This window comes from Melitaea cinxia, chromosome 5 (assembly GCF_905220565.1).
Source record: "Melitaea cinxia chromosome 5, ilMelCinx1.1, whole genome shotgun sequence".
In the NCBI taxonomy this organism is placed as follows: Eukaryota; Metazoa; Arthropoda; class Insecta; order Lepidoptera; family Nymphalidae; genus Melitaea; species Melitaea cinxia.
In genome coordinates, this window is record NC_059398.1 from 18,007,137 (window position 1) to 18,035,018 (window position 27,882).

Below are 27,882 nucleotides of genomic sequence, written 5' to 3' on the forward strand. Positions count from 1 at the left end.
AATTAAACATCTGTAATGGTTTCGTTCACGTTTTCGTTTGCGAGAAATGGACAGACAGCAGTGTAATTCACTTCAAAACTTTGACGATCCGAATACAGAAATTTTAAAAAAGAGATTATTGAAGGGAACAAGCACTTCCGCGAGTACAAATTTATCTCAGAACAACTCGCAGCACAATGTGCTGTTGAATGCGTTGCGCGTGAGTTTTGATATACTAATTATATATTAGGATCAAAGTAATTGGCCTAAATGACATTGTTTACCATTTTTCAGGCGCCAACATCGAGCAGTATGATCGTGTCCTCAGTGCAGGCACCGCAGAGCTCAATGCCTATTACTCATAATTTAGTGACCCATTCCATCGCTCCCGTGAAAATTCACGCAAACAACTCACCATATCCACTTCAGCTGTCCACTGTTCACGTGCCGGTGCAAATACCAGGCTCCACGTCCAATATAAATGTCCCAGTGCAACTTTCGGGCGCGACGAGTGGTGTTCCATTGCAGATAGCCCCGGTAAGTCTGCCCCTGCAAGTGTCCGGTACCACTAGTATACCTGTACAGTTGCCCGCTGGAGAGACTATCAATGTTCCCTTGCAAATACCATCTGGTAACCAAAACATTCAACTACCAACTTTGCCATCTATGCCCCTCTTACAAAACCCCACACAGCCTCTCCACAATTCAATTTTTCATGTTCACATGGGCTCAAATCCCCGACCTACTAATATTGACGGTAGTGTAGAAATGAACATGTCTAATTCTGCACAGCTTCAGCTCACAGATACTGTTAAAATGAGCAATCCCACCTCAATGTCGCAAGTACAAGTTGGACCTAACACAAGTGTCATGCAAATTCCCAACTCGTCAAATAATCCGATTCAACTGACTCTACCGAACGCTGGAAATACTGGAGGAGTACAATTAAGAGGGGCGCCTAGATCGATGCCTTCAGTTTTGTACATACAGACACAAGGAGGACTGAAGGCAATGTCTAGCGCGGAAGTCATTAGCCAGGCTAGTACGAGTGGCAATCCACCGCAGATTATTGTCAGGCGACCTGTAAGTACATGTGTAGCATTATACAACATTTTTAATATGTGTACTTAATAATTTCTCACTTATCTGTTCTTGTGTTGGTAATGGGGTCAATATGTATGTTGTAGATTTTTATTTCCACACAAGCTTTGCTTTTAATACATTTTACAGAAGTGCAAAAAAAAGGTGCATTGTTTAGAGTTAGGATACAGTATGATATTAAATAAAAAAATATTTGTAAATAAGTATTAACAGTAAAATATTTATAAAAATAAGCCCTCATAAAACAGTGCAGTTAATTACAAGGTTATGCATATTTATATCATACTATTAAAATTATGGAAATTTGCTTCAACAAATCTTTTTGCAAGTTACAATTTTTTTATGGATTAAAGTTTTCTATGAGTTTTTTATTAATTAAATATTACAATTTATTTAAAATAATTCCATACTAATAAACGTTTCTTTGTGTGATAGTATTTTATAATAATAACTTTGAGATTGTTATAATACCATGAATCCACATAATGATTGACTTTGATGCTTATTTCTAATGATATATTTTTTAAAAATATTAATATATTTTTTTAATGTCAAAAAATAAAAAAATATATATCTATATTAAATGTTACCAGAATGGCATCACATTAAATTTACATTTTAATATTATAGAAAATGATTTCAGGAATTATAACCTTACATTAATATTTATTTATACTAACATTATGAAACTTAAGACTGTTTTTTTTTACCACATTCATCTCAAGATATTGATTCAAATTGAAAAATTCTTTTTTGCATTGGAGAGTCCATTCACCAAGGACGGCTAGACTATATAATATATATATATTAACGCGGGTAAGACCGCGTTGCGCAGCTAGTTTTGTTATATAAACAGCGTAGAAATTGTATAAGTTGCATTATTACAGCAGTACTTATCCTTTTGTAAAACAACTGAAGACTTAATCTCTTTGAAAAATAAATTATTTATCTATATTCGAAGAAAGATATACAGCCCACTTGATGGTAAGCGATTGCCGTAGATTATAGACGTCTGCAACACCAGGAGCATAACAAGCTTCTTGGAGACCCTATCCCCAATTCCCAGCAGGAGCTCTGGTCACCTTACCGACACCAACAGGAACACAACACTGCTTCAAAACCGTATTATTTAGCTGTGATCTTCTGCAAGGTCGAGGTACTACCCCAGTCTGGCTGCTTCTCAAAATATTTTGAGCAATATTAGCTGCTGTTTTACCTTAGTTCAAAATTGTGCTAAAATTCTATGCATATCATTTTGCTAGACTTTGTCTTAACATATATTAACTTACATTCTTTTAAACAAACTCTAACATTCAAAGTTTATCACTTAGCTAAACTTAGCTTGTCTTCTATACAACTATTTTTTTTTTTTTTTTTTATTATGCTAAAATCATTCTGAGATTATCAAATAACTAAACTCACTTGTCTATACATATATATCTTGTATTTGAGTTGTGTTTGTCTTGTGTGTTCAGACATTTATATTTTCCATTTAGATTTTTGACTTGGTCTGGGTGTTTGTGCGTGTGTATTGTGTGTGTTTCCGGACCCCCGACAGGAGTAAATCCTACTGGAGCCATTAAGTGTGAAGAGTTTATTTACTATTATTTATTTCTATTTATTTATAATTGTATATATTAATTTCATATACAAGCGTTTGATTTGTAACATTTTTTTTTAATTCTGCAAACAAACTGTGAAAATTGTGTCCTAATAATAATCTGTGGAAATACACTTTTTTGTGTGTTTATTATTATTAGAATAAAATAAATTTCTGTCCAAAATTATGTATAATGCAGGAAAGTAAGAAAGAGAGAGAGAACTTTTCTCGAGATCTACTGTGCCAATTTACAATAATGATTTTGTTTTAGAAAAACATTTATGGAGATTCTGATGCTATAGATTACTATACTATAGTTAATAGTTAACAAACACTAGTAACCACACACAGTAATAGGACATTCGTTACAAATATCGAGCAAAACCTGACAAATATCTAATAAAGTTAAAAATTGAATTAGAAATATTAGTACCTTGGTTTTTTTTTTTTGTTAATTTAAGTTTTGTTTTTGCAGAACACAAACAACACGAACATTCATTTAATTTCGAACGTGGCACCGAAACCAAACATAGCGCCGAAATTATCAACACAAAAGTCCTCAATACTAGCGCCGGCCAACACCGCTCAGCCCATAGTTATACAAAAGCCTAAAACTAACGACAAGATGATGGTACCGGTCAGTATCGCCCCCGGCGCGACGGGCAAACAAGCCATAGCGTACTTGAGTTCTGTAAAAAAACCAGCAAACACAAAAAACATTACGGAAAATCAATCGATATTAATATCAAGTAATCAAACAAACGTCAATTCTAACAACCAAAAGTTGTATATAACGCCGATGATGCCAAAAATACCGAACACGAAATTCATCGTGCCTGTGACTTTACCGGCCACCATGGCATCTAAAGGACCGATTATAAACCTTCAAATAGCCAACGGTCAGATCCAAAACGACCCACAAGGGAACATCACAGTGATGAGGGACACGAATCCAATGGAGGCTTCTGAAATGCCACCGCTACAACCTCTAGCCAAGATCGTGGTTATGAACGGGAAGGATGGTTGTGGTTCTAACACAAACAATACTAAAGGAGAGAAGGCTTTTGCTGTATCGATAACGGGATCACGAGCCGAGCCTACCGGCGAACAGGGAGAGTATACACTTTCTATACCAGAAACAAATGCCTCAATGAACGATGACGTGTACACCGTGTCGATAGCGGACGATGAGGGTGGCCAGATACAAGAGAAGTCCTTCACTCTCGCTATTCCGGAAAAGGGTAAAAGTCTGCTCAATAGGAATGTCATTGACAGAAATGACATGGGTCCCGTCACGATAGCGGCTCCGGCGATATTACGTCGATCGAATTCAGATAACAGTGAGAGAAAGATCGCTAACGCTAACATAAAGCGACGCATCTCGCTGTGCACGGAGAACTTCTCGAACAAGAACGTCAAATTAGCTCTGTCTCAACCGAGAATGAACAAGTCTAATGAAAACGTAGACGCGAACGACGACCACCGAGTGCCGTCACTGTTCTGTGACGAGAAACTAGACAAAGACCTAGAAGCAAAAGTTAACAACGGAGATTTGGATGCCGAGGAGTACAAAGAGAAGAACGAAATTAAACCACTTGATATCGTTTACCTTTCTCAGAATGATGGTTACGATATGAAAGAGGAGGTTAACGGGAGAGATGGGGTCGATTTGAAATTAGAGGAAGATCCGCCGGGATTGATATGGAATAATGGAATCGCACAACTCAGGGGCAGCAACCTCCAGTTCCAGACTAATGAATTTGGTCTCATTGACTTAATAGATGACACCAATCAAAATTTATTACCCAATTCCGGTGTTAAATACCACACGCCACTAAAACAGCGTATCGAAAGAAGCAGAGATAAAAAACCCAATTCGCCGGAAGATTTGTACCGTTGCGACGGATGCGGTTGTCACGGAATGGCGGCGGAGTTTATCACGCCCAACTTCTGTAGTGTCACGTGTCAGAGCGAAGTACAAAAGGTGACTCAAAAGAAAAAGGACAAAGAGAGGGCGGAGCTCGCTAAGAAGCGAAATAAAATGAAGAAACTGCTCATGCGCAAGCAACACTCCGATTCAGATTCGATCTTAGATAAAGAAGATAAGATTCCGTTGAAGCATTACGATTCAACGCCAGCCGATAGTGCGATATCAGAAGCGGCGTTAATGAAAATGAGCGAGGATATGGTAGAGAACGAAAAGTATCCGTGGATGTGTGGAAAAAATGGGTTCTCGTGGATGCGGTATCTGGACGTTTGTAAAGCGAAGGCGGCGCCAGTCAAACTATTCAAAGATCCGTTTCCTTATAATAAGAACGGCTTTAAAGTTGGTATGAGACTGGAGGCCATCGATCCTCAACACCCGTCTATATTCTGTGTGGTGTCGGTGGCAGAGGTGCAGGGGTATCGGATGAGGCTGCACTTCGACGAGTACTCAGACGTGTATGATTTTTGGGTGAATGCCGACTCTATAGATATTTTCCCCCCGGGCTGGTGCGAGAAAAACGGCAGGCAACTTAGACCACCTGCTGGCTATGAATCTGGTACTTTCTCATGGCCGTTGTATTTGAAGCAGATGCGTGCAGTGGCAGCTCCCAGACAGCTTTTTTCACATATCACTACAGCTGTAAGTATTAACTTCACTATTCCAAATGTCAGTAGAAATGTTTAGTGTTTTTGAAGTGGTTTTAGAATCGTTGTCTTTTAATAATAATAAATAAATTCTTTATTTGACCAAATACTGTTCAATTTTATAATCCGTCAAACTGCCTGACAGTTTATCGGTGGAATTAGTGCTTGTCAACATATAATTATTATACAATATTTAAGTTTTTTTTTTACTATGTATATTTATTATTATTTTTTTGAAACTCGATGTCACGAAAATGTGTCACATTAACGAAACAAATACAAATATATAGGAGAGAATAAGATAGAATACATTACACAGTATTTTATATTCTCGGTCAAATAAATCTCTCGTAGGCTACTTATCAGGAATTTCACCGTGGGTGAATTGAACATTGCTTTTTTTTTTATTAAAAACATAAATAATCTCAAAATATAAGTAATCAAAGCCACTTTGATTACACCTTAAATTTCAATTTATTATTAAAAGAAGCGATTGTCTATACCCCATATTGTCTACAAATAATATTGCGTTAGATTTAAGTATTTATTTTTAGATAGCTTTATTTTTTGTTAATGAACTACGGGAATTTATGTACTCTTCTAGGCTATTATGGCTCTAAATATTCAAATCTAAGAACGTTTCATCTTATTCAAAACAAAATTCCAGATGGTGAAACCGAACGGATTCCGTGTGGGCATGAAGCTTGAAGCGGAGGATCGCCAGAATGAGCTGGTCTGTGTGGCCACCGTGGCCGATATGCTGGACCATCGGCTTCTTATAACTTTTGACAGCTGGGACGATGTGTACGACTACTGGGTGGATCCCACCTCCCCCTACATCCACCCCGTGGGCTGGGCTGAGGTCAACGGCCTAATGCTGACACCTCCAAACTGTAAGTTTTATTGAACTTTTTTTAACTATCAGAATCATTTTCTACGCCCTGTCCAAGACCCAAAAGTTATCTAGAAGAAATCGCTCTTAAGCAATAGTCCAGCCTTTATATATTTCTTTAAATGTATTAATTTTTGTTTCCTTTATAGTGCACAATAAAGAATTTGATTATTATTTTCATTTAATAAAATTCGTAATTTAACTTAGGTTTAATAAAATTTAGCGGCGTGGTGGATTAAGCTCTAATCCTTCTCCTACATGGGGGAAGAGGCCTATGCCCAGTAGTGGGATATTACAGGCTGAAGCGTTAATAAAACTTTAGCAGAATCATTTCAACATCAAGTGTTACATATAAATCAAAACCCTTATGAACACAGCCACTACATGTGATACCTGTTTGCGAGTGTAACTGGAGACAAATTAACTCGTAAATTATTCAATTAATTTAGTTAATATGTACTTCATATATAGCATTGATCTTTCTCCTCTCTGATCCTTCTACATAGGGGAAGAGGCCTATGTCCAGCGGTAGGATATTACAGACTGAAGCGATATAGTATTGATCTAGTTCGCTTGCTTTTTATTGCAAGACTAGCTTTAGCAGCTAATTTTTTGTTCGTGTCAACTCAGAAACCTTTGTGGGCTCATGCACAACACTTTGCTGAAGACCATGACATGATCAAATGCATAGTTTACGATTCTATAAAGGACATACAGACAAACATTCATATATATATATATATATATTGGGGCCTGCAATGCGTTTGTGATATACAGAAGGATAGGTTAAAAATATTAATTGACCCATCCAACATTATGCGAATTTTAGGCTTGCATCATAATAGTATAATCTTAATTTAATGTTTCTATTGGGAGAATTCATACAATTCTTGCGATTAAATTAGTTTAATCTCTACTTAAATTTTAATTTCTTTTCGTGCAACTTGTGCTTTTTACTGGGTGTGCCGATTTTAATCATTTTTAATTTAATCGAAAGCCGATGTTTATCATGTGGCCACATTTAAATTTCATCGAGATCTGATTACGACTTTTGGAGTAATCTTTGATAATGCGTATTTACTAGACTATTTTTGCGTCTACCTACGTTGTATTACTTGTCGATATAATTGAAGTCGGTTTTTCTTCGTTTGCTTGCAAATACAATTATTTATTATTATTTATTCGAACCCAAGTACCCCAGCTCTGGGCACAGTTTCGTTCGAAGCGGTGTACCACTATAAACCCCGTGTCCGCTATTGTTATGACAGTCATCGACGAACAAGCGGGGAAGAAGCAGTGACAAAATTGTGTTGCGATAGTTTTTTTTTTTTTTTTTTGTTAAGAAAACGTCGAGAGGCAGACGTTTCCGAGATGTACGTACTTTTTTTATAATCCTTACAATATTCTATGTTTACGCTTTTTTTTTCAATACTTTATTATGTTTGACGCGTTGGTGCAGCGGTCATAGAACTGGCTAGTAGCTGGTTGCGTTGGCGGTCGCGGTTTCGATTTCCGCTCACGAGAAACATTTGCATAGGCCATACAAGTGTTTTCCGAGGTTTGTGCTTGTGTATTGAGAGTTCCAGATTTTGAGCAGGATATTTCCTGCTGTGTCCTACCTCAGTTTAAAAATAAACATAGAAAAATTAAGCCAATGGCTTCCCTACAAGCTCTTAATGTATATTTTTTCTTAAGTTTTGCAATTGTATTGTTTCATTCCTTACCTGAAAATATAAACAAAGCAAGAATTGTTAACGGTAATTTGACCCAAAAAAAGGAACCAAAGACATTTTTTTTTTTTTTAAGAATTACCCATTGTTACGATTTTTATTCTATTCAAACGAAATATGTAATACAATCGAATTGAGAATCGCCAACATTTTTGGAAGTCGCAAGGAAGGATATTATTTAGTAAAAACTACGATTTGTATTTCTAAAAATAACTACAACTGTAATTTATAAAGTTGAGCTATTTTTAACAAAATGTCACAAGGTATTTATTTTTTTCATTAAATAAATATATAATAAGGAGTATGCAACAATTTTGTTTGTATAAAAACAAAAAGATAAAGACAAACGCACACACTTTAGCCTATCGCAGTCCACTACTAGACATAGGTGTCCACAAGTTCGCGTCAAAAACATAAAGACAAAAAATAAAATAGTCCTTTTAGAAAGAAAAAATAGAAATCGACAAATTCGTCCATAAGTTCATGCAAATAAAATTCATTGAGCTAATTTTTATTAAATTGCTCTAACGGTATTTGTCTAAAGGACGTACGTGGTAGCGTTGCTCGTAAAATTAAAAATCAAAATATACAAATAGGCGTCAAAAACACCTTCGAATCGTCATCTTACAAATTAAAATTTTAACCATCGTTAAAAGTGAGGCTACCACCGATTTTGTTTAAAAAGGGTAATGTGGAAGTTTTAGTCGATCACGATCACGTAATATCCCACTGCTGGGCGGAGACATCTATCTCCATGTAGAAGGCCACGCTCCACTGCGGGTTGACGGAAGTTTTTAATACCAACCCGAAATTAAATCAAAACTTAGTCAAATTTTCAACGTAGGTATGTTGGACATCGCTTTGTTCAGTTCCAGGGTGTCGTAAGAGGCGACTAAGGGATAACAAGGTTCCACAACCACCTTGGAACTTAAGAAGCCGACCGATGGCGGGATAACCATCCAACTGCTGGCTTTGAAATACACAGGCCGAAGACGGGCAGCAGCGTCTTCGGTGCGACAAAGCCAGTACTGCGGTCACCAACCCGCCTGCCCAGCGTAGTGACTATGGGCAAAACACATGAGTTCACGTTATTTTTGGCGTAAACTTGTGGAGGCCTATGTCCAGCAGTGGACTGTATAGGCTGTAATGAAGTAATGAAGATGTTGGACATATTTTCTATATTATAACTAAAACAATATTTTAATAAATTGTGTAATAATTTTCGTATAGCTATTGTTTTCTAAAAATAATAATAATAATATATACTGAAGGTCACTCGTTCGAAACGCCGGAATTAAATAAATTTATTAGCGTTTTAGATTTAAGTAAACGCCAATGCACTTGTAGTGTTAAGTGAACCGAAGTTACGTTCTTAAGCTATGGGTTATGTGTATTAAAGTTTTTTTTTTTATGTGAAAATATTTATTGCGTCATCTTTTTAAAGTATGTGTTAAACATTTAAATCAATTTTTGTTGAGTTCAGTTTATTCGTGTATTTTGTGTTCTTTTTATGACAATTAGGTACATTACGGAGTGATATTTAATCCTTTAACTGCTTGTCAAACTGGATTCGTTCTGTGAGTCTATGATTTTTGTTTTTATTATATTTTTAATGTGATATTGAATATATTAGCTGTGTGTTTTCTTACTAATAATATTTGTGAGGATTTATTTATTTTAAAATTTGTTGCAACATTAGATTTCATCGTTATCGTTCCTAAATATTATATATTTTTTTTTATGTAAATTAAATTTCCAATCTAATTTACATAATTTTTCAAAGAAAATCGAATATACTTTAAGTATTTCCGTCAGGGCTTAAATCCATAAATAAAGAAAAGTAGCTTATGATTTAATATTAATAAAATAGAGCAACTGAGGTAGGGCACAGCAGGAACGAACGATGGCTCTTCCTGACAGGCCTGCGGGCCTGTCCGGGTACGGGCTTTTAGGCATAAGCCTCTCCACCCGGGCTGTCATCACCGAGGGACTACGCCCTCGGGATCTGTGTTTTGACCCGATGGGTCAGGGCCATACCTACTTAAAGTAGGCTATGGCCTGTTAGTAATTGAGGTCGGCAAGTCTGGTCTGGTTGGAGTTCGAGAGGACACCGCGGTTGCAACCCGGGTGTCCTAGCCGTCGTCGTAGTCGTCACTTTCGTCGCCACCGACACCGGCGCTGGGAACCGGCGGTGACAGCAGGAGCTCACGAGGCAGGGGACGTCCGTCTGGCGGTCTCGCGTGAAGCGGTGCGATACCGTGGAGGTGTGTCCACGCGCTCCTGTCCGCGCGGGCGAACATGGCGCGTGCGAGGCGACGCACATACTCCTCCACGGTGGGCGTCTTGGTGTCTCTGTGTATGACGTCGTTCCTGACGTACCTCGGAGCTCCTACTATCAAACGTAGGCACCGGTTCTGCTGGACCTGAAGCCGTCTGGCCTGGCTCGCCGAGCAGAGGGCGTACCAAGCCGGGGCCGCATACGTTAGTCGCGAGCGGACGTAGGCTCCGTAGACCTTCAGCTTGGATCTTGTCGGTGATCTGGAGGTGAAGACCGAGTGGAGCTTCGACCGGGCCGCCGCTGCATGGATGACCGCCTGGTTGACGGTCGGGATCATGCGCAGCCTCCGGTCGATGTGGACCCCCAGATACCTCACTGAGGTCTTCCACTCTACGCCCTGGCCTCGGAGAGTAAGCTGGTACCACGGCTTGTACCCGCCGGTAAGTAGAGCGGCCGTCTTCCCAACGTTGACGGCCATCCTCCACTTATCCAGCCACTCGGGGAGCAGGTCCAGCAGACGTTGGATCTTGTTGGTGGCGACGAAGTGATGATACGACGACGCGAAGTAGGCGCTGTCGTCCGCATACAGCGCCAACATCACGTCGTCCTCGAACTCCATTAGGTGGTCCTTGAGCGTCGGGATGTCGTCCGTGTACACCGCGTATAGGCGCGGCGACAGACAGCTGCCCTGGGGTACTCCAGCCCGGATGGGGCGCGGTTGGGAATCCACGCCTTCCACCGAGACGTAAAAGCTACGGCCTTCCAGGAACGACGCCACTACTCGCACAAGCGCGGGCGGCGTCGTCGTACCGATCACCTTGGCCAGGAGCCCGGCGTGCCATACACGATCGAAGGCCTTCTCCATGTCGAGAAAGACCCCGACCGTGCAGTGCCGGTTGTTCAACTCGCTGGCCAGGTGACCGAGGACTCTCGCCAGCTGGAGCGTCGTCGAGTGGCCGCCGCGAAACCCGAACTGTTCCTCGCGCAAGGGGAGGTGTGGCGCGAGTCTTCGCAGCAGCAGACGCTCGAACAGCTTGGCGATGTGCGAGAGTAGCGTGATCGGCCGGTAGCTTCCAGGGAGGCGGCGGTCCTTCCCGGGCTTGGGGAGGACGATTACCTTCCCTGTTTTCCACGCCTCGGGGAAGTGTCCCGACTGGAGTATCCCATTGAAGAGTCTCGTGAGCGCTGCGAGACACCCGACAGGCAGCTGCATCAGCGCGGCGTTGGTGATCCCGTCGGCGCCTGGCGCCTTCCGCTGAGGCAGGCGGAGGATCGCCCTCCGTAGCTCGGACAGGGTGATGAGCTCATCGCCCCGGAGCATCGGAGTGGGCGCCGATAGGAATCGGTCCACTTGGTCGCGGACTGCCGCGTGATGACGGACGACATCCTCGCTCTCTGTATTGGCCGGGTTCGGGGTAAACTGCCCCTCCATGTACTCTGCCAGGATCTCCGCTCTCTCCTTGGCAGAGTATACCCTTTTACCCGCTCGGTCCATGAGCGGGTAGATGGGTGTGTCCACTCCGGTTAACTTTTTGCAGAGGCTGTACAGGCTGATGTCGCGCTCAGTCGCTCGATCGACGGCGGCCGCCCAGTTGTCGTCGTCGAGAGCAACGAGCGCGCGCCTTACCTCCTCTGCAAGCCGATTCAGGTCTCGCTTCACCCTCGGGCAGCGAGTGCGCGCCCAGAGCTTTCGAAGCTGGCGCTTCCTCCGCATCTTCTCGCGGAGTGAGCTCGGGAGTCGGTCCCTGTTACCCGTTGGCGGGCCTTGAGTAGTAGTCGCCGCATCCTTGGCCGACTTGATTGCGCCGCAGATTTTCGCGGTCGCCGCTTCGACGTCGGCAGACGTCGTAACAGGGACCGTGAGCTCGAACCCCGCGAGTGCAGCGCTGAAGCGCTCCCAGTCGACCCGCGATCTGGGGCTGCGGGCCACTGTGCAACTTCGCTGGAGGGCGAGCGTGACCAGAATCGGTAAGTGTTGCGTGTTGAGGTCGTACACCACCTCAACATCGGCAACGGTTGTCAGTCCATGGTGCAGCACTATGTCCAGTACGTCCGGCTGCTGCCTGGGATTGGTCGGTATATGGGTCGGCGCTCCGGGACCCATTATACCGTAGCCGTGACGTTCGCTATCCTCGAACAGTTGCCTTCCGGCCGGGGTGATGACGCGCGCGCCCCAGCTGGGGTGCTTCGCGTTGAGATCACCCACGACTAGTGTAGGCTTCTGTGAGCTGAAGAGCGTCTGGATATCAGTGCTGCAGAAAGTCAGTCCGGGTGGCTTGTAGGCGGCATACAGCAGGAGTTCCTCCTCGTCCCCCGCATGCACCCTAACGCCCTGTGTACGAGTGCTGGTGTACGGTGCATGCTCCACTTCCTCGTGTACGATATCCCTCCTCACCAGGGCTGCCGTGCCCCTGTAGGGGAATCCCCGGGGAGAGATCTCGTCGCGCCGGTAAACGAAGAAGTTCGGGACTCGGAGCTCGACCTCCTTCGAGAGCTTCGTCTCGCCCAGGAGGATGACGTGGATGTCCCTCGACTGGGCAAGCAGTGTCAGCTCCCGAACGTGGCCTCTGATGCCGCCTGGGTTCCAGTAGAGTATCCTTAGCTGGAATTTAGCTGTGAGAGGGCAGCAATTCCAGCCGAGATCGCCGGCACAATGTCCTGACCCTGGGTGTACGTCACCAGGATCGACGTCAGGGCCTCCATGAACAGCCGGATCGCGGCAACCGTGTCCGGGTTCGGGGCCCTGGCTGTTGTTGGTCTTGAGGAGGGGGGGTCTCGGTCGCTCGGCGCAGATGCCGCCGCCTCTCGTTGCCGCGGCTGCGGAGTCGAGGCGGCCGCGGGTTCCGTCCGAGCCGGCCTGGCCGCCCGCTTTCTACGTCTGGTCTTCTTTTTCTTCTTCTTAGGTTTGGTGGTTTGACCACCCCCTGTTCCAGCCTGCTGTTGCTGCTGGCCTCTGGTAGTAGGAGGGTTGGCGGGTGCGATCAATGTGGTCGGAGGTCTGCGCTCCGTTCGCTCCGCTCGCTCCGTCGAGGGGGGCTCCACAGGTCCCTCTTCCTGTGGAGCTCCTCCCAACCCCTCGGCTTGGGTCTTCGGCTGCTCCTTCTTTTTCTCAGCACCTTTGCGCCGCGGTTGCGGCACTGGTGCAGGTGGCGGTTCGGTCAACACGACCTGATGGCGCGCGGGGGGGCGGGACGGGGCCAACGAGATGCCCCTCTTCCTCGCCTCACGCTTAAATACCGCGCACCTGCGGTCCTTAGCGGTGTGCGCCTTCTTACAATTGGCGCATGTTGGAGGCTCTTCTATGGGTCTGGGGCAGTCCCTCGCCAAGTGTTCGCCGGCGCAGCGAACACATTTAATCGGCCGATGGCAGTTGGCCGACGCGTGGCCAAAGGCCTGGCAGCGGTGGCACTGGGGGGGCGCCCTGTTGCCCCGCCACGCCTCGATGACTAGGCCGGGCATGCACAGCAGTTCTGTGACTCCGTACAGCTGGGTGAGCTCTTCAACGCTCATGTGCGCCAGCTGCACGAAGAACACGCACCCGTGTCGGCCCCTGGTGGGCGGGATGCCCTTGGCCCGCTCCGCAGGGAACCCCAGTTCCTGCAGAGCCGCCAGCACCTCCTCGGGCGGCGTGTCAAAGGGTAGCCCTCTAATGGCCACCTTAGCGGGCAGTTCCGAGGCAGGGCTGTAGCAGAACCAAGAGATAGATTGGTCCTGCTGCATGGCCTCCTCCAGGTACCTCTGCACCACCCGAAACTCCTCAGGAGAGCTGGGCAGGAAGCGCACTCCCTTACCCAGCGGTCGTGCATTCGGGGCGCGTCCAAGCCTCTTCCGTATTTCCCCGAAGTGCCGGGTCCAGTTGGGGAGACACTCGGCAGTGATCGGGGGGTAGGCCGATCTGGGCGACTTATTGGTCGCGTTAGTCGCTGCGGCGGCAGTCCTGGGAGGCTGCACCGCTTGGCTCCTGGGCGACGGCGGTGCAGCGGCGACCGCGGCGTACGACGCGGTGGACGGTCCGGCCTGAGGTGACGACGGTCTTGAGGGGTCCTTGTCTACCGCCATGGAGGGCAGGGCTGCGTAACTGGTTGAGTCACGCGGCCACGACGGTTCGGACTCGGACTCCCCCAACCGAAGCGTTCCGCGCTCCAGTGAGGGTGGAGATTGAGGCGGGTCCACGTGCGCTATAGCCAGCGCTTCACCGGCGGCTTCTCTGACCGAGGAGGAGTCGCACTCCGGCGAGACGAGTCGCGGGCGCTTATCCTCCTCGTCCTCTGATCTCGGCGAGGATCCCTCCGAGCGAGCCCGCTTCGCCCCTTCTGCGCTCGTCGTAGATGCAGCTACGGCGGCTGCGAAGTTCGCGTCAGCGGCTCCAGTGGTCTCCTCGTCCGGGTGATCGGCCGGGCGATCGGCCGGGCGATCTGCCGGGCGATCTGCCGGGCGATCGGCGTTGGCAATTCTTATCCGGGGGCGGGGTGCGGGGGGAGGCGCGACGGCTTCAACCGTCTGGTTGAAGATGTCGCGGCGGACGACGGTACGCGGTATCCCGGACCGCCCGCCTCTCCTACTCCGCTGCTCGCGAGGAGGGGGTGGTTCCCCCCCCTCCGACATGATGGTACGTCCTTGTCCTCAGCACCCTAGCGCTCCAGGTCGCCGGTAGCCCTCGGCGCGTGCAACCCAACCGGGTGAGACCCCGAAGGGAGGCCCAGCTAGGCGCCCGCGAGCAGGTACCGGTTACCGCAGAACGCAGGCAAAGTCGGGTACGTGGGTAATCTTGACGGTGATACTGCGGGGGCTTTTCCTCATGAAAAGCGCGCAGGATCAGGGTGTAGAATCCTTGGCGGGGCGCTGTGCACCACGAAAACGGCCCGGCCGCTTCCTCAAGCAAAGCCGGGTGACTTTGCGAGTACAACTGGCACCGGGGGTTAGCGGGGGGCAGGATGAGTCTCACCAAGGTAACTACACTAGCGTTAATCGTCAAATAAACGACAGAAAAAACACAATAATTTACAATAATTTTCACTGAGGTAGTAGGGCACAGCAGGAATTTCCTGCTCAAAATATGGAGCAGCCCGACTGGGGTAGTACCTCGACCTTACAGAAGACCACAGCTAAATAATACTGTTTTCAAGCAGTGTTGTGTTCCTGTTGGTGAGTAAGGTGACCAGAGCTCCTGGGGGGATTGGGGATTGGGTCGGCAACGCGCTTGCGATGCTTCTGGTATTGCAGGTGTCTATAAGCTACGGTAATCTCTTACCATCAGGTGAGCCGTACGCTTGTTTGCCGACCTAGTGATATAAAAAAAAGGTTTTTTTTTTAATTAGGGTATTATTTCATGCAAGATATTACCGATTTTGCAATAAAACACAGTTTATTTTTTTTAAAGAGTAATTGCGGAGTTTCATTCTTGTATCCTCTGCAGAATCTACATTTCGAATCTGTGGCAGCTTCACTTTTAAAAATATTTAAAAATTCAATTTGTAAGATGACGATTCGATGGTGCTTATCTTTTTTTGAACCCAATTTGAATGAAGCTATTTTGATTTTAAGGTATTTAACACATCTATATAAATAAAAATGAATGTTGCTAAACGCATAATTCGAGAATGGCTCGACCAATTCGGCTAATTTATTTTTTTGTATGTACCTTAAGGCCCACGAAAGGTTTTAATAAAAAAAAATTACTATTAACTTTTGATAGAACGAAGTCTGTCCGGGCAGCTAGTTAAATATATATTTAATTGTTTACGTTTTCGCAACATAGTAGGAAAATATAGCGAAGTACGTGCAAGCCTAGAAGGATTATTTTAGAACGTGTTTTCGAAACTCGTTCGTTATCAATGTCGCCACGCCCCAATTTTATAATCACTTTCTTGTTACATACGACCAATTGAACGGAAACGGTTTATAATTTAATTTAATGCTAGTGTACAGTGTTAAACTAACTACTTTTAAATTCATTAAAGCGGTAAATAAAAAAATAATAATTTACAATATATATTTACAGTCGTATAACTTATATTTAAATGTTGGGTTTCCGATTGTTCTCAGCGAAATCAACATTGGATCGGTTATAATTTCCCCTAAACAGTGATTAGTTTATTAAACTATATTAAAGTTATAATTTTTAAAATGATGTTTCAAAATGCTTATGCAGCCTCCTTGATGAAGGCATATCTGTTCACCCATCGTTCATAATGCATACGCGCTAGGTAAAGCGAAGAGCTAGGTTAGCGACTTGCCATTTTCAAGAGAACGCAGACAGACAAATGGACAATTTTCTATATGTGGTAGCTTGTTATTAGCTTTTTTTTTTTAATTCATATTCTGTATTAGTTATAGTTATAATAAGCTGTAAGCTATCCAAATAAAATAAAATAAAATGAAGTTAAACGGTATTTTTTTAAGTAAATGTTCTTTACGCACGCTTGTCTTGAGGAGTAAGCTGGTGAATGCATGACGTTACGAAAAGTGTGATCGGGCGAGGTGAACGGAATTTGATAGGATAATATAAGTTAGTGAAGATAGAAAGAAAAAGAGTTATGTTTCCCAAGTTTTACTTCAGTCGAGTGGTATTAAATTTTTTTTTTGTTACTTTTAAATAGTACATACGCCGCTGTTATGGTGTTTCATAGCCATGTCTGTCATTCTTAATAAAATTTTTGTTCAAGGCTTATCAGAATAGTAAATTGTCTTAAAATAAATTATTTAAGCGTATATTATTTATCCAGAGTATTCGCTTTAAATGTAACAAATAGTAAGTAGGTTATAGTGATTGATCGTGCGTCGAAAATAGCGTAATATGAATATTTCATTTTACTTCATAATATATAACGTGACAAAACCTCAGCACGTTTTGTATGCGAGCGTGCGTACGTGCGTGTGAGCATGCGTTCACGTGTGTTCCAAAAGCATTAGCTAAATATAAGCCTAAACTACTAAAACTTATAGATTTTCTCTATGATATGATGATATGATCTACAAATAAAAATAAATAAATGCATCACACCCAACGGCCCCTTGTATGATATAAATATGTAAAAATGTCGTCATATCAAATAAACTAAAAACAACAAAAAAATCTATACACGCATATTATAACTTATTACGTGAAAAGAATTTGTTTATTCGAAGGCGCTAAACGAATTGAAAAATTGTTTTTATGTGTTGGATAAACCATTTACCGAGAAAGTAGCCGGTATAGATTCATGCCAACAGGGAACGGAGGACGCCCTCTACGATCTAGTCGGGTATATCCGGTAGGCGAAAGTACTAAAGACGGTAGAGATGGAAACAATACTCGAACCTATATGTCATGGTCGCTTCATACCTAAAGGACCGAAGGGTTTATAGTAAACTATGCCAGAACATCCTCTGAGAAGGCAACCACGAAAGGTTGTTTTCAGGGATCCGTAGATAGACCGACTTTATGGAATCTTATCCTGGATTCGCTTCTGAGAGGTAAACAGCATTTTGGTATGATTTTTCCTCAACGCGGGGTAAACCGCAGGGCCCAGGTAGTTATCTTATAGTCATAACATTCGAAAGTATTGTTTTAATTGCTACGATTAGCCCTCTTCATTACATACAAATATTTCATAATTTCGTTTAAAATAAGGTTGTAAATACGTATTGAAGTGTCTATCGCGACGAGGATAAACGAATATTTTAATCACCGCTGCTCTACTATTACTATCAGTGTTCGCTCGAACGTTCGCAGTGGACGTCGTGAGTATTGTTTGATACAAGACCGGTTAAAAATAAAATAAAAACTGTACGTGTGATTCTTGTTGTCTGTTGTGTGCTTGATATGTCTTATTATTGTTTTTTATAAATAATTTGTTGATTAATTAATAATTGTGATTTTTTTTAAATCTCGTGGCACGTTTTGTTAAGGAATATTGTTAGGTGAATTAAATTTCGTTTTACATACGACAGCGTCATTTTTTCTTTACATTTTTGGGACTTGTTTAGTAGCTTGCTGATAAAGTATCTCGCACATGTCGCTGATAGTTTTGTCAACAGGAATAAACAATCTCTTAGGGTTTGTTTCTCCTTAACAAATAGAAATATATCTTTTGAATTCACAGATTACGAAGAGAAATATTTGACAGATATTAATGTATGGTTATGAAAAAAATATCCTAAATGTCTACTGGATACCGCTATACGTCAGATAGGCTTATTATCAACCAGTTATACAGTCTTAGCTTTTTAATACCTACAGTATATAACGCTTATGAACGACGAAAAACATTTTACTTAAATAAATTTATTATATTTTTATAATATTTATTATATTTTATATATAAATTTTGTTAATGTAGCATATAACGATTACCACGTAATATTTATGTACGAGTAAAAAATAACGTATTTATAATACACATGAATTTTATTATCTTACAAATATGTTTAAAATGTTTAAATACTCATTTTAATAATAATTAACGAAATATTTAGTAAATAATCAAATCAATGTATCAATCAAATGATAATACGTGTTAATGTTATGGAATATTATTGACAAATATCATCATTAAGTAATTTATATATTTCTGAATTCATTTTATTCAAAAAAAAAAAAAACAGTAACATTCAAAACAATAACAGATATTTTTTATTTTTTATTTAATAACTAGCTGACCCGGCGAACTTCGTATCGCCTAACACAAACTTTATCGTATGGTATTAAAGTTCAAATTGACTTTTAAGTTTTATCAAAAATCTTTTGTTTTTTTTTTTTTTAGAATTTTTCTCTCCGTAAGAACCATTCTCGTACTTCAAGGAATATTTTAAAAAAGAATTAGCGAAATCGGTCCAACCGTTCTCGAGTTTTGCGCTTAGCAACACATTCAGCGGCTCATTTTTATTTTATAGATATATCAGATTTAAAAGACCATAATTAATAAATCCGCCAACCCGCGCTAGAGAAACGTGTTGGATGAAATTCCAAGTCCTTCTCCTACATGGAGAAAGACGTCTATGCCCAGCTGTGGGATGTTACATGCCTAATCGTGAATCGTCAATTAATAAATAATAACTGAAAGAGACAAAAAGCGATTCCGAACTTGTTTACTTCCAAAATAAATTCATTTTTTTGTTTCATTAATAGCGGTTATCGAGAAGTGTGCAAATACTGAGGCACAGTAGGAAATGTCTTGCTCAAAATATGGAGCAGTCCGACTGGGGTAGTACCTCGACCTTACAGAATACCACAGCTAAATAATACTGTTTTCAAGCAGTATTTTATTCCTGTTGGCGAGTAATGCGACCAGAGCTCCCGGGGGGGGATTGGGGATAGGGTCGGCAACGCGCTTGCGATGCTTCTGGTGTTGTAGACGTCTATAAACTACGGTAACGCAAATAGCACCCAAAACAATGATTTTTAGAATTTTTGTCTGTTTGAGCGTTTGTGCACGCTAATCTCTAAAACGGCTAATCCGATTTAGATGTGATTTCGCTATTATATTGTGGTGTTCTCTTGACATTTAGTTTTTGTTTCATGTCAATCGGTTCATAAATAAAAAACTTATGCCAGTTTAAAGAATCACGTTGAACATGTAAATACCCAAACGACGGTGTTTATAATCCAAAATAAACCCAAAGATATATCCAAAAAATGCTGTCCAACGTCACTTTTCCACGCGGACGAAGTCGTGGGCACAGCTAGTTCGTTATACAGTGTTATTTGCTGATGATACATCGCTTATTATTAAAGTTAATCGGGAAAAGTAAAGTATGACTTGACAGTTCATTATCGCGAATTTAAGATTGGCTTAAAACAAACAACTTGGTTTTGAACTCCATAAGGGGTCGTCCAATAATCACGTTATGTTTTTTAATAACTTATTAACCCCCCCCCCCCTCCTTCTTGGTGATAATTGGTGAGGTTGGAAACTAAAAGAAATCACGTGTATTTTTTTCTGCAAAGTATATTCGCAGAAAATTGACATTAAATACATGTATAATCTGATTAAATTTTGAAAAATTAAGCATTTGTAATACAAATTTCTAGACAGCCATCAAAGTTGTTGATTGTTTTTTTTTGTTTAGAAATCGCGCGTTCAACGAAAAATAAAGGCCCGTGATATTTCAATGTTACTACCCACCCTCCGTGTGATATTTCGTAATGCTTTCAGTGCTCTCCTAGCCCCCAAAAACCAAGTGTTTACGTTTTGGAATTTGGAAATAAATAATGACGATTCGAAGGTGCCATTGAAGCCTATTATTCTTAATTCATTAAGTTATTTTTTATATTTATTGTGACATATATTAATATGTACCCCATTTAGTGTCTTACTATATAATTAATAATATAAATACGAAAGTTTGGAAGGACGTTTGACACTCAACCAATCCTGGACAGCTGACCGGATTTGAATGAAATTAGGCACAGGTGATAAGTCTTGAGCACAAGGCTACTCTTTATGGGCTATCCATAAATTACGTCAAATGAATTTCGCGATTTTTGCTCCTGGGGGGATTGGGGATTGGGTCGGCAACGCGCTTGCGATGCTTCTGGTGTTGCAGACGTCTATAACCTACGGTAACCTCTTACCATTAGGTGGGCCGTACGCTTGTTTGCCGAACTAGTGATATAAAAAAAAAATTGACACCTCCACCGTCCGTCATATAATTTGTAAATTTTCACAAGTTCAAAATGTTGGCCCCTCCCACCCTTTATCACACTACGTCACACTTAGTCGACCCCTAATGTGTGACGTAATTTATAGATGGTCCCTTATCCGAATAAATATATGGTCTCTGTGGGGGTTGGATTCCATTTGAAGTTGCTGGCAACAGTAATCTGTCGTACAAAACATTCAATTGTATGTTTATTTATAAAACGAATAGATGTTGTTATTGTTCTAAATTTAGCATGCGCTCGACGATTGTGTTATCATTCAGTTATATATTTGCATATAATAAGCTAGATTTCCCATGCGGTTTCACTCGTTTTTAGTAATAATAATTATCAGACTGGAAGGATGAAACTAAGGTATTATCTAAAAGTATGCCTACCCGTGTGCTGCTATGCGGTTACGGCAGTAAAGAATATAGCCACCCCCTCTCTTCCCTTTGGTGTCGTAAGAGGCGACTAAGGGATAACACAGTTCCACTACCACCTTGGAACTTAAAAAGCCGACCGATGGCGGGATAACCATCCAACCGCTGGCATTGAAATACACAGGTCGAAGACGGCGACAAAGCCAACCCGCCGGCCGGGATATTACAGGCTGAAGCGTACACTACCATGTTTTTGATACACACGCATACCTTTATACTCTTTTGTTTATTGTTCAAACTTTTAATTTAAATTAATTATGGTCGAAAAAGTATTATTATTATTAATTACTCATACTAGCGGACCCCGCAAACGTTGTTTTGCCATATGTTATTAACCTCCTTAATCCCCCCCACCCCCTTATAACTTCGGGGTATGAAAAATAGATGTTGTTCGATTCTCAGACCTACCCGATATGCACACAAAATTTTATGAGAATCGGTCAAGCCGTTTCAGAGGAGTTTAACTACAAACACCGCGACACGAGAATTTTATATATTATTTTCGCGTGAAAGCGTAACAAACTTACATTCAAATTTATCATGTTAGTAGGGATAGTTATTTTTTATAAAATAATTTCGATACATAATCACCGAATTTACGTCGAACGATAACGGTCTACTCCTTAAGTCAATAGTGAAACTAATTGTTCTAAACATCATGTTATCATGATCTATGTATCCATTAGTAGCTAACAATACATTTAAGAACAATAATTTTTCTTCGTTTTGTTACATTTTTGATAACATAATTAAAATTATTTGATGGATATAGAAAATTGTTTTTTTTTTTCTTCAGTTTAAATATATAATGTATTATACTAACGTATTATGTTATAATAGGATACTTAAAACTTTTCAATACTAGTTAGACGTACAAAGAAATGTTCAAATGTTCGATGTTGGGATTCATCCTGACCTTTCCGTGGGGGGGGCCTTTAGAATATGTTATTCTGCATCTGTAGCTGCTGACGTACCTTCATTTATTACCATCAGTTCATTCATTCATCATTCAGTTCATTACCATCAGTTTATAGTACTTTTGTCTACTCTTTATAAGTAGGATATTTGCATAGGGTATAAAAATGTTTGTTCTGTTCTGGGCTATAGAACTTGTGTTTCGTTTCCGAACCCCAGTATGGACCTGATACTAGTGGGGCCATTGAGTGTGAGATGTCTATAATATCAGTGATAAATAATGTTTTGAAGTTATACGTTGTCCTTTCGTCCATAGATTACAAGGATCCCGACTCGTTCTCGTGGGAGAGCTACCTCGCGGAGACGATGTCGACGGCGGCGCCGCCGCGCGCCTTCAAGACGCGGCCTCCTGTTGGATTCAAGCCCGGCATGAAACTAGAAGTCGTCGACCGTAGAGTAAGTAGATTTCGTATTGAAATATCTATATAACAAGATCATGGTCGTTTATATTTTTAGAATCGAGAAAATGTATCCTCGCTTAATTTAATATCCAAGTTAAAAAACAAACGTGTATTCTTTAGACATCATGACTCTCTCTTTCTATCTTTACTAACTTATATCTCTGTCTCAACTTGCCTTCGCCTCACTCGATTACGTTTTTCGTAACGCTCTCGTCACGCATTCACCAGCTTACTCCCCAAGTCAAGCATGCGTATAGAAGTTGTACTTCAAAAAAGTAATTCTCATCATACCAACAATAGGTAGCCAGACTGAAATTTTAAAATTTTTGGAATTGTGAGCTATCGCCCCTTCAAATTGTATGATTAGTTTAGGGACTCTGAACAATTAATACATCACATCATCACATGATCATCACAGCAACCTTTCTCAATCCACTACTAGACATAGGCCTCCACAAGTTCACGCCAAAATGGCGTGAACTCATGTGTTTGCCCATAGTCACCACGCTGGGCAGGCGGGTTGGTGACCGCAATTAATACAGCTGGTACCAATCACTTCCTTCGTATTTTCTGTAAACCTTTAATACCTTTAATTTCCGTGTATATAAAATTTCGATCATTGTTTAGATCGGGGCAACAGGCGATGGTCTCACTCTAAAACCACATTCGCAGGTACCATTCCTGATACGTGTAGCGACGGTGAGCGCGGTGAAGGGTCACCAGGTGCGCGTGTCGTTCGACGGCTGGCCCGAGGCACTGGCCACCTGGCTGGACGACGACTCGCCCGACCTACACCCCGTGGGCTGGTGTCTCAAGACCGGACACCCCCTTGAACCCCCTCTCAGTGAGTATTACATTCATCCAGCATAGAACAAGATAATATTTCTGGACAAACTTTAGCTCAACTCCACTTCTACTTTAAAGAGTTTTTTTTTTTAAGTTGTTTTGTCGATAAATTGGGGTCTTAGTATATTAGAATCCACGTGTAATAATGCATTTTCTTTAGTCTATATTTTGATCCAATTTAAATTTTATTTAATAATATATTAATAATTTATTCTTATTGATGTCCTTTTTCTAAAGGTTGTCTGGAAGAGATCGCTCTTTAGCGATAAGACCGCCTTTTGTACATTCCTTTTTTTTTGTTATTATTATTATTATTTTTTCTCGCTTGTTTCTTTTTTTTTATGTTACTTGTATTGTTTTTGGTTGTACAATAAAGTATATTTGTATTGTATTTGTATTGTATAAATAAATACAATTTCTCTTTAAACACGTAATTGTTGATATGCATATCGTAAACAATAAGATAAGTATCTACATTAGAACTCATTGATAAATGTGTTTTCTTTTCTCGTTCGTAATAAAAATACGAACGACCGGTAATCTTTTATCATATCGTGTATTCGACACACGGTTGCTTCCTTTGTATACATGTAAATACTTGATAAAAATTATTTTTATAAGTGTTTCAAAATATTTACTCGTAAATGTCTCTTACTTATGTTTAGGAGTTGGTATGCAGATAAACGAGACCCTAAAAATCCATAGATTGGTAGATTTTTATATTGAAATTCCCAAAGAAAAAGCCTTTTTGTGGCAAAAACTGTGAGATCCAGCTAATTTCTCCATAATAATTTTCCTGCTTTATTTCCTCACTGTGGGTACTCCCATGCTATTGTTACAAATAATGATGGATTTTAACCCCACACGCTCAACTCAATATAGAATACAAATTATAACTATATTATTTATATTAGATCACAACTATACTACTACTAGTATCCCAACCATGTCGGATAAATTTCCAACCTTCACACGTTAATCTTACCAACAAAACGAAGTGGCCTATAATCTTTTTAACCGACTTCAAAAAAAGGAGGAGGTTCTCAATTCGACTGTATTTTTTTTAATGTATGTTACATCAGAACTTTTGACCGTGTGGACCGATTTCGACAATTTTTTTTTAATCGAAAGGTGGTGTGTGTCAGTTGGCCCCGTTTAAATTTATTTGAGATCTAACAACTACTTTTCGAGTTATATCTAATAATGTGTTTTTACTTGACGCTTTTTTCGTCGACCTCCGTTGTATTATACCGCATAACTTTTTACTGGATGTACTGATTTTGATAATTCTTTTTTTGTTGGAAAGGGGATATCCCTAGTTTGGTACCGTGATAAGGAAACCAGGATCTGATGATAGGATCCCAAAGAAATCGAGGGAAACTCTTGAAAATCTGCAATAACTTTTAACCGGGTGTACCGATTTTAATAATTTTTAATTTAATCGAAAGCTGATGTTTGTCATGTTGGTCACATATAAATTTTATTGAGATCTGATAACTACTTTTTGAGTAATCTTTGATAACGCGTAGTTACTTGACTATTTTTTCGTCGATCTACGTTTATTACTCGTCGATGTAATTGAAGTCGGTTTTTTTTTTAGTTTGCGAGCAAACACAATTATTTTCACCCGAGCTGGTGTGCTCGTGAATATCGTTTACAAATGGTAATGGACGCAATCGTTGCAGCGGCGGAGGAGCTCCGCATCCAGGGCCCGTGCGGCGTGGGCGGCTGTCGCGGCCTGGGCTCGGCGCGGGGCGGCGCGCACAAGCAGCACGGCGCCGCGTCCGCCTGCCCCTACCGCCCCGCCACGCCGCCGCCCCTGCCCGACCGCCTGGCGCCCGGCCCCGCGCCGCGCGCGCCGCTGCCGCTGCCGCTCAGGTACACGTCTGACACGCGTCTGACACACGCCTGACACACGCCTGACACACGCCTGACACACGTCTGACACGCGTCTGACACGCGTCTGACACGCGTCTGACACACGCCTGACATACGTCTGACACACGCCTGACACACGTCTGACACACGTCTGACACACGTCTGACACACGTCTGACACACGTCTGACACGCGTCTGACTGAGAGACTGAGGTAGGGCACAGCAGGAATTTCCTGCTCAAAATATGGAGCAGCCCGACTGGGGTAGTACCTCGACCTGACAGAAGATCACAGCTAAATAATACTGCGCTCAAGCAGTATTGTGTTCCTGTTGGTGAGTAAGGTGACCAGAGCTCCTAAGGGGATTGGGGATTGGGTCGGCAACGCGCTTGCGATGCTTCTGCTGTTGCGGGCGTCTATAAGCTACGGTAATCGCTTACCATCATCCGTACGCTTGTTTGCCGACCTAGTGACATAAAAAAAAACACACGTCTGACAAACGTCTGACACGCATCTTACTCACGTCATACACACGTCTTACATACGTCTTGCACACATCTTACACACGTTTTACACACGCCTTACAAATATCTTCCACAAGTCTTACACGCGTCATATGCATACACAAGCGTGCGCGTATGTCTACTCCCGCTGTCCCGCCATTATGTTACCAATTGAATTAAAACTTCTAGATTGAATTTAACCTACATGCTACATCTTATCTATATATATTATGTCAATTTTCGCAAAATTTTCTTGGTTAATTAGAAACGGCACAATTGGCAAACTGTGAAATCGTATCGAGTTTTTACCTATTTACTAACTGAAAATTAAAACATTGTATTTTTTTATGCTTTTTATGTATTTTTTTATGCTTTTTACAGGGCACTAAACAAACCCAAATCGATAGCAACGAGTACACCGAACGGAGATGTTCCGAAAGAAAAGTAACTATTAATATATTTTTGGAAAAAAAATACTATGTAACAAATGGATTTTTTTTTTAATTAAAAATTGTCTTACAGACCACAGCGAGGCAGACCTCCGAAGCATAAAAGAGTTGAAGAAGTCGCTAAAAGTGAACCGGTATGTAAATTATTTTGTAATAATAAAAAATTAACTAGAATGTCATCTAGTGATTGCTTTTGATAATGAGTCGTAGATTTATTTCTAACAGTTATTCTTTAATAGACACTTCCTTAAGGCTTTCATTATTTTCTGACAATATAATTTAACTACGATTCAGTCTGCAACATCCCCACTGTCCCCGTGAGAATAAAAAGAAAGATCTGAGCTTAATCCACCACGCTGTTCCAACGTTAGTTTTTTTTTTTTTTAAACTAACGGTGGAAACTGTAACCCGCATTAACTTGACTAATTATGAAAAATATGTTAATTATTTCCACAGGTATCAGACGACGAATCCATATCGAGTAGCGGTGGAAAACGGTGGCGCGGTTGTGGAAGTGATGACAACCGCGCAGTGCGGTCCGTGACCGCGCAACACTCGCCCGCAGTACACTCGCCCGCGCAGCATTCATCCTCAGTACACTCGCCCGCGCAACATTCGCCCGCACAACGTTCGCCCTCGGTTCACTCAACCGCTCAACATTCGCCCTCGGTACACTCAACCGCTCAACATTCGCCCGCTTTGCGTTCGTTCGCGCTGACGCACCAGGCGCCGCCGCCCCCCCAGCGTGCACTAATCGCGCGCCATATAGCGGACCTCGAGCTCTCATCCGACCCCGGCTCCTGGACTCAGGTTAGTTATTTTAGTTTACTAATCGAATTACAATTAAGAATATAGCCACCCCCTCTCTTCCCGTGGGTGTCGTAAGAGGCGACTAAGGGATAACACAGTTCCACTACCACCTTGGAACTTAAAAAGCCGACCGGTGGCGGGATAACCACCCAACTGCTAGCTTTGAAATACACAGGCCGAAGACGGGCAGCAGCGTCTTCGGTGCGACAAAGCCAGCCCTGCGGTCACCAACCCGCCTGCCCAGCGTGGTGACTATGGGCAAAACACATGAGTTCACGTTATTTTTGGCGTAAACTTGTGGAGACCTATGTCCAGCAGTGGACTGTATAGGCTGTAATGATGAATCGAATTACAACCAATATTTTTTTTAAATTATTATTTTAATTAACACAAAGTTGTATATTGAATTAATATTTGCACATCGGAAAAATCGGTAGAATACGTTGTCTGTATAATCACATTCCGGCAAAACGAATAAATAGTAGGGGTGTGTGAATATCGTTCGTGCTGAAAGAATAATTCGCACAGTCGTAATAAGTGGGCCGTGACCGCAGAGGGAGGTGTCGGCGCTGGTGGCGCGGCTGGCGGGCGCGGGCGCGGGCGCGGCGGCGGCGGCGGCGCGGCTGTCGGGCGCCGAGCTGCTCATGGCGTCCTGCGAGGAGCTGGTGCTGTGCCTGCGCCTGCGCCTCGGGCCCGCCGTCAAGGTGTACGCCGCCGTGCGCCACCTGCGCGACCAGCTCTCCTGA

General features: G+C 42.3%; 1 protein-coding gene across 1 annotated transcript; it reads left to right on the top strand.

The window, feature by feature from the left end:
- LOC123654108 lies at positions 1-27,882 on the top strand. The gene is made up of 12 exons (XM_045590069.1): positions 1-199; positions 274-1,062; positions 3,156-5,172; positions 6,031-6,204; positions 22,507-22,646; positions 23,324-23,495; positions 25,183-25,306; positions 26,259-26,321; positions 26,400-26,460; positions 26,783-26,932; positions 27,053-27,136; positions 27,691-27,882. Exons 1-12 carry the CDS (start codon positions 47-49, stop codon positions 27,880-27,882), a joined length of 4,119 nt encoding a protein of 1,372 aa, XP_045446025.1. The 5' UTR covers positions 1-46.